General features: G+C 36.8%; 1 protein-coding gene across 3 annotated transcripts in view; it reads left to right on the forward strand.

Moving 5' to 3' along the window:
• Positions 1-2,005: 2,005 nt before the first annotated feature.
• The window catches only part of usp1 (ubiquitin specific peptidase 1), a 12,377-nt gene continuing 6,169 nt past the window's right edge, over positions 2,006-8,213 (forward strand). Inside the window, exons 1-5 of one of the 3 annotated variants that reach the window (XM_032525031.1) lie at positions 2,006-2,242; positions 3,023-3,206; positions 3,787-3,931; positions 5,675-5,776; positions 6,103-6,272. In XM_032525031.1, coding sequence (XP_032380922.1) covers positions 2,056-2,242; positions 3,023-3,206; positions 3,787-3,931; positions 5,675-5,776; positions 6,103-6,272 — 788 coding nt within the window. In that variant the 5' untranslated portion in view covers positions 2,006-2,055. The remainder of the gene's footprint in view (positions 2,243-3,022; positions 3,207-3,786; positions 3,932-5,674; positions 5,777-6,102; positions 6,273-8,213) is intronic. The other 2 variants (XM_032525033.1, XM_032525032.1) reach the window with 2 other exon arrangements.

Below are 8,213 nucleotides of genomic sequence, written 5' to 3' on the forward strand. Positions count from 1 at the left end.
TTTACATTTACAATGGCGCCCCCTGTCGGTTGAAGGTGAACACTGTCCGTGACAACCTATTTTAAACGTGTACGGTGGCGAGCTGCTTAGTTTCGTGTGCTTTTGTAAAGTAAGTGTCTTCCAAAAATATACAGAAGATCAAATGGTGTAACATTAATATAAAATATCCACACATTTATTTGTTTAGGTTGTGTTCCGCAAAAAGGACTGCTGTCAATTCAGGCCAAACTATAGGTCGACTTCCGTTTAATATCTTCAGAATAAAAGCCAAAAAGCCCGGTAAAGTGCACTAGTAGAGTAGGCTATTTAAGATACACTGTAGTACCTTGGGGTTTGGTTTAAATAGGCTCTCCTCATTTATGTGGTAAACCAAACAGCTAATAATGTAGCCAACAAAAAGTTAACACATATGGATCTGTAAAGTTAAAAAAAAGGCAGGCCACAAATTCCAAGGTGCCAAGGATGGCAAAATGACTAAACAAAAATCTCAATGCAACAGCACGCAAACAAAAATATTATAGCCTACTAATGTTGTGTGTATTGTAAAGTCAGACCTTATTATATAGGCTTTTTGTATAAAGGCTATATAAAAACAGACATGATGAGGTGTTGAAACTATTAGGCTACACCCTCTTCGAGGATGGTCTGACAACGCGAGACCAGGCTAGACTATGTTGAACTCAATATACAGATTAATGATGATTATGTATCTCTCTATTGGTTGATATTTATGTATTTAAATACTTTGAATTGATTGTCATTATTTATATATATATATATATATATATATATATATATATATATCTATTTTTTATATATATATTTCCATTGCACTCCATTATAGACAGAATACCAGCTGAGATCATTGTTGCATTGTTTTTTTAACCAGGGCAGCAGTTTTCAGATTACATTATGTGCTTACATAATTGCAAAAGGTTTCGCCAGTGTTTTTCTAGTTAGTTTTTTAAAATGATATCAGATAAGTAAACGTAAGGTGCATTTGGATGATTGGAGGAATGGTTGCTGATAATGGGTAATGTAGATATTGTATTAAAGATCAGCCCCCCACTCAGATCAGCTGGTATTCTGTCTATAATGGTGTGTAATAGAAATTTGTAAGTGACCCCAAACTTTTGACCGGTAGTGTATATATAATATATATATATATATATATATATATATATATATATATATATATATATTGCCTTTACTAACCTTTAATCACCTTTACTAATGTAAGTACAAGTAGCCCTGCAACCATTTAAAAAATAGGCTTTAAAAGTCCTCCACTCAAAACTTTACTTTATGATGTAATCTTGAATATTTTCTTTTAAATAAATGTCTGTTAAGTCACTATCTAGGCTACCACTGAAGGTAACACAATAGTGAAAAAACATATGGTCCATTGATGAAAGTATTGCGATATGTATATATTTGTAGCATTACAAACAGTTTTTCTCCATTTACACTAAAAATGGAACTATGCAAACAATTCTGAAAACTTGAAGCTCATCTATCCACAACAAGACTCCAGACCACAAAATAAAATGACTCATTCTATTTCTATGCTCCAGACTGTTAAACTCTCAGCACAATTCTGTTGTTTTCACTCACGCAGAACCAACCAGCACTGATATCTTTGCTAAGATTCTAAAACTACAAGAACAATAGGTTATCAGCTGAACTGCAATTGCACTGCCTCTACAAAAGGTTTGCTCTTTAGATGTAGCTTAATTCGACTCTTCATTAAAGATCATGTGTAGGATTCATGTTCAACCAACAACTTCTTCACCTTTAAATTGAAGGAAGACTCTGTCCATAGAAATACCACTACCGGTGTTATTCAATCTAACTTGACGCAGCTTGACAAAGGACTACAAAAATGGCTTCTGAAATGGCCCGGGGGACTTGATTTAAATAGGTTACTTAATTTATGCCTGAGATCTAGAATGTAATTCTTTCTGCTTACATAATTTAACAAAAGTCAACAAACATTTGCAAGCATTAATTTTATGTTTAATATTAGGGGTGGCCGTTGCACGAGCATTTTGCCGGATGTTTTGTTGTTGTGTGTCGGTGTTTCACTGGCAATGTAGCCACCAGCCACCATCAGTGGGTCTTCCAACAGGAAAAAGCGCCAACTGCTGTTTCTGTACCGTCCGAATCGTCAAACAAGTAAATGGCTCAAAAACCGGATATTTCGTGAAATACATTAAACTTCAAAGTGGATTAACTCATTCGGGTAAGAGTAAACACGCAGTAGGGATCTTCAGAGTTTAGTTCTGTTTACGTGAACTATTAAAAACGGCGTGCCGCCTGTTTTCTCCTCCCACTTTTTTACCGCACCGTTTTGACCCAGTTTGTCCCGCTGTTATCTGCAAAGTGCACTAGCTAGCTATTTGCTATGTCCGAACGGTACTATTAACATAATTACAGTTGCTAATGTTAACGGCTCTATTACAAATGTTGAGGGGGCAGTCATGTTAGCTGGCTATCGTGGCTTATAGCTAATTCGTTGTTCAGTTGGTAGCTGGATTGGACTCAGTAAACCAGAGCTGTTTACGTAACATTACTTTTATCTATATGTAATGATAGTTTGGTTTAAGTTACATAGTTTTCTAACTGCGCAGTGTTACCCTAAGTGCGTAGTTACATTCGCTCTCGTCGAAATTCTGTATTTCTTCTTTTTACCAATGAGGTGCGCTGTTGAGTCACAGGAAGAGATAACGTTAGACCCGAGGGACATAACATCGGGTCGACATAACAAATTATTGTAACGTTACACACACACTCTAACATAAATATACACACACCTACTGTACACACATACTCACAATATATACCTAATAGGTAATCAAAATAAATCAATCTTAATGTTGTGTTAATGTTTATATTCCTTATTATTGTGTATTGTCAGAATAATAGGACAAATTGTATTTAGTTTTTTTGGCAACATTGTTATTGAAACCTTCATGCCAATAAAGCAACTTTGAATTGAATTGAAAGAAAAATCACCCTCCAGGTACCGGAAAAAGGATGCCAGGTCTGCAGGGGGAAAATGTTGTGGCGGCGCTCGGGAGCCCCATCAAGAGGAGTAAACTGTCTCTGAAGTTCCTCCAGAAGAAAGAAACTAAACGGGCTCTGGATTTCTCTGAACCTCAAGCAGATGAACCCAAAATAGTTGAACAAGAGGAGCCCGAGGCAAGGTTGGTCTGTGCTGTCAGTGTGTGATTTAATTAGGGCCTTACAAAGTTTGAAACACTAATGTATTACCCTACTGCTGCCTGTTACTCTTTATCCATTAACACGCCAGCCAGTCATTCTCACACATTTCAATTATACTCTTGTTTGTGCTAATTTCACAGCATTTGTAAAGGCTTGTTAATTTCTGGGGAAAGGAGAGCTATAAATATGGTCATAAGCCAGACAAGGCTGGGAAACCAGACTAATACATAAATGCAAGGGGTACCTTAAAGACCACTGAATGTCCTCCAACTGTTTAACGATTAAAGAGTTAAGACTTTTTAACATGTTGAAATTGTAGTCATGATATTGTTTTACAAATGTCATTCTTCAATGTTAAGGATTTTGAGCAAACTAAATACAAACTCGGCAGTCATATTTGGTTATACATGTTAGGAGTTTAGTTTAATGTAATGTACAACAGTTTATAGTGATTGCAACCATATTGCCCAGCCCTAGGGAAACTGCAAGAATCAAATCATTAACAAGTAACTGTTTTTGTTCTTTTAATTTAAAACTTATGTTTTATTCTCCACTGTTTAGCAGCTGCGATCAGGTGGTCCCTGGTCCTTCTCCATGTCCAGCCTCACCTGGCCTCCTCCTGCCATCTGAGAAGAGAGAGACCTTGGTGCCATTTGTGGGGCTTAACAACTTGGGCAACACCTGCTATTTGAACAGCATCTTACAGGTGGGTCATCACCAGGGGCAGACTGTAAATGTATTAGGGATCAACCAATACATTTTTTTTAAGACAGATACTCATTATTAGTCGTTGATGAAATCAATATTTGGGAAACGGATATTTGGAACCGATGCATTTACAATGAAAATAAAATATTTGTCAAAATTAAGATTTTAAAGTGCCTCTGTGTCTCTGGTGCTTCCACACGCATACAAACTTGGGGGGAAAAAACTATCCATACTGTTTTGCATGAGATACGGGTTTCTGAATGTCCTCTGCCTTCGGTCTCCGGGTGAGCTGTTCAAATCTACATAGCTTTTTAATTGATTAGGCAAGACAAGGTGGCTAACCAAAGCATGCTAGCGCTAGCATGCTAGCTCGTTCTCAATGGCAAATACTGCTAGAACACACACTAGTTCACCATAATCTCCAAAAGAACTACTTCCATGTCCCTGTTCTGCAGGTATTCCACAAATGGCCCTCGTTTAGAAGAAGTCTCCCTGCTAATCCTGCCTTTTTTTTGGGGGGGGGGGGGGAATGAAACCATGTAAACCTATTTTGGTACAACATCAAAATACATTTAGGACCCTGAAAATGGGCATAATATGGGCGCTTTAAAATGTTTCAAACTTCAACACAAAACTTTTTTAAATGCTTGAAGCAATTATTTGATAAAGTAGAAACTTTCATCATAATACAGAATTAAAAGATAGTCAGTGTTATGGGCGGGGCATGAAGTCAGACTCAGTAGTGTGTGAAACCGAAGCAGGGGGACAGACAGAGATGTAGCAAATAAAACGCTGATAAAGATAATCTGCAAAGGGACAGAAAATGTCCCGATAATCAGTCTATCCCTAATATATATCTTTCATGTATATATATGTAACATGTATAAAAAAGATATTGCTTCAAAAAGTATTTGACTAAACAACTCAGTATTCAACCAGGGCCATCATTTGTATTTAAAAATACATTAGACAAAGCATTGGACTTTATAAGTTGTTTACATTGATAAATTGTGATTCACATATCTCATCTGACCTTTTTCTGACCTATTCATTTTTTACTATTTTTTGCGCTTGTTGTATAATTTAACAAATCATATGATGAAGGCTTTTTTGTATTAAGAATTATAAAGCAACTTAACACAAAATCATTCATGAAGTAATTAAACATTACTTTCTTTGTCACCTAGAATAAAGTTGAACATTGACACTGTCACAAACGTTTGGTATAGTAGACAAAACAGTGTCTTCTGTGGCTGATGTAGAAAAGATAAAACCTGTAGACACATGGCTGCTCCTCACTTATCTGTTGTGACAGGGTTTGGTTGTACAAAGACAGACAGGCACTGGTGTTTTTATCACACATTCAGATCTCAGCACCTGTTCAAATAAAGGGGTCATATTTCATCTCTTGTTTGGAATAAGAGACTGTAGAGGAAAGAACATACAATATATGTGCGGCAACTCTTCATGAATGCATCCTGTCAGACAAGAAGGCAGCCTCTTATGCAGTATGGAAGAAGGAAACCTTTCAGTGTTGTATTTCTTCACTACTCATGTTATTATTGTAAACATGTCCGCAGCCTTGAAAAGGCTTGAACATTGTTAAATTTAGTTTAATCAAAAAAGGCCTTAAGTTTTTAAAAAGTAATTCTGCCCAGAAAGTTGGATTTAGAAAGTGTTTTTGTAAAGAAGTCAAGGTTGAATAATGTTAACTGATGTTGTTGTCTGATGGTTACTGCAGGTGCTGTACTACTGCCCCGGGCTCAGAGAAGGTGTAAAGAAACTGTACAACCTGTCTAAAAGAAAAGACAAACCAAAGGATGAAACTGATAAAAGCGAAGAGGTTGGTGCAAAAAAAAACAACTTTACATTTGATTGAATGAATGCCTTTGTCATTAAATGCTGAGTTCGATGAGTATCGTTTGTGGAGCTGTGGGGTAAAAACTGCCAATCTTCGCAAACACTGGGTCCAGAAATAAACATATGCAGTTGACGCCACAATTAGTAATTGAATTGTCAGCTTTGCACAAGTCATTTTAGGGCTGTTGTACACTGTAGTGCAATGAAACTATTGTGTTCACACCTTCTAAGCTTGATGAAGTATATATGAAGTCACAATTCAATAACCTACCTTTTTATTTTATAAATACATTTTATGTTCATTCTCAGCAGTCAGGAGCTGTGGCTGAAGATTTGTCTGCTCAGATTGAGCTCCTTGGGAGCTTCAACGGTCTGATAGCATCAGTGGAGCAGCTGCAGTCCAGCTTTCTGTTAAACCCCGACAGCTTCAGTGATGGAGAACTCGCCACTCCGCCTCGAAAAATACTCCACACACTCAGGTAAAGGTATAGTTATTTGGAATTATAAATTGTGGCCAGAATGATTGCTTTCTAAATGATGCATTCCAATATTAAAGTAGCTAATTTTTACCCAAATGAATGAGTAATGTAGAACAATCCTGCACTTTACACTAATCAGGTTTCGTAATGGTGCTTGAAATCCTTGAAAATGCTTGAATTTTGATGTTGTGTTTTCAAGGTTTGAAAAGTGCTTGAACTTTGGATACAATGCTTGAAAATGCTGAATTTGTATTTGATTTTTGCAATCCGTTCAATCAAAATATTATGATAAATCACGTCAAAAAAAGTGTCTGTAGCCATCTGCGGAGCGAGCGGGGATGAGCTTTCAGACTCTGTTAAAGTTGGTTTTATATTGGAAGGTCAAACTCCATAATAAAATCTCCCCCCCCAAGCCTCTGAAAGTGAAGTCAGTTTCCCCAGGGGAGGTTTAACCACACGTAAATTTAAAGTTAAATTTGTAATGAATGCTAAAGGCGAGTCCGCATCAATAGCAGCGCGCCAATTACGTTAGCCAAAAGTCAAATCGCTCCCTCGTGATTTGTAAGAGCATTCTGCCCTTTGATTAGTTTTGATTTTAGTAAAACAAGAACAGCATAATACAAAATATTAGAGAGAGAGAGAGAGAGAGAGAGAGAGAGAGAGAGAGAGAGAGAGAGAGAGAGAAAATTGACTGTGAGGAAGAAAGAGGAGGCTGCAGATTCAGAGAGAGGGACAGAGGTAGAAAATGATTAGGAGGAGGCAGATGAAGAGGCCACTTGTAAGGCCCATTTGTTAAAATAATATATAGTAGTGCACCAAGATAAAATGTTGATATAGTTAAAACAATAAACAGGATCTTGACTTTTAACTACATGCAACAGTGTAGCCAATGGTTTACTTTCACTCCATACACTCTGATTGCTTGCTTTATGGCTGGTGATAATTTCACATTTTGCATGTTAGAAATAATCTTTGGTTTTAAATTAAGGCTCCCCTAGCTGTCTGCTTTATGCCACTGTTGCAGTCAAAGGTATTTGATTTTCTACATATTGAAACATTAAATAATTACTCTGTAGCCACCAAGTTCTGGGAAGATTAATTAATAGTTATGTTAAGTATTTGTGCATCTGTTCTGTCTCTTGAACGCACTTTATAAATGCGGAGGCTATTGTAAATACATACATCTCCACTGAGCCATGCGGAAGCCTGATTTTTTTTTAATTATTATGGAAGTATAGGCTATATGCTCTTGATGACTTTACAATTGTTGCTTTGGGGCGGGGGGGTCCTGACTCTTGTTGCCCAGGGCACATGAAATTGTTAATCCGGCCCTGCTTGGTGTGATACTGTAATGTTAGTATTGCAGTGTTTCCTCTAGATTTTTTTTCCAACAGGCTTATCTGCTAACGTTAGCTAGGTACCGTTACTTTGAAACCGTCCAGATGGTACCTGGTACCGGTAACCGGTGATTTAAACAGTTTAACAACAAAACTCTGAGTGAACATTACTAGCTATGTAAGGGTGAGGATGGCCTTATACAATATTTATACTGCTCTATTCCAGTAGATACATGTATATGTCTTAAAAATGAAATAATTTTTTTTTAAATTAATATAGACAATTTTTCAGGTCAATCTTCTGGGTTAAAATGGAATTACTCAGAAATGGAATTTTCTCAGATTTTGTTCAAACCTTGTATATATCAAGAATGTTTCCCAAAACCAAGACCTGTACAATATTTCTGTTCAAATCCTATGTCTTCATATTTTCAGCCCTTGAAATTACTTTAGTTTTACAGCCTGAAAATTACATTATCTGAGAAGCAATATCTGGACATTAATCTAATGGAAGATATTTTTCAGGTTAGAGAGAAAGAGACAGGCAGCCCACACTTTGTAGGGTGGAAGACAAACATGTGCAGTTGTTTTCCTGGATTTAGTC

Source organism: Etheostoma spectabile, chromosome 9, assembly GCF_008692095.1.
Source record: "Etheostoma spectabile isolate EspeVRDwgs_2016 chromosome 9, UIUC_Espe_1.0, whole genome shotgun sequence".
NCBI lineage: Eukaryota > Metazoa > Chordata > Actinopteri > Perciformes > Percidae > Etheostoma > Etheostoma spectabile.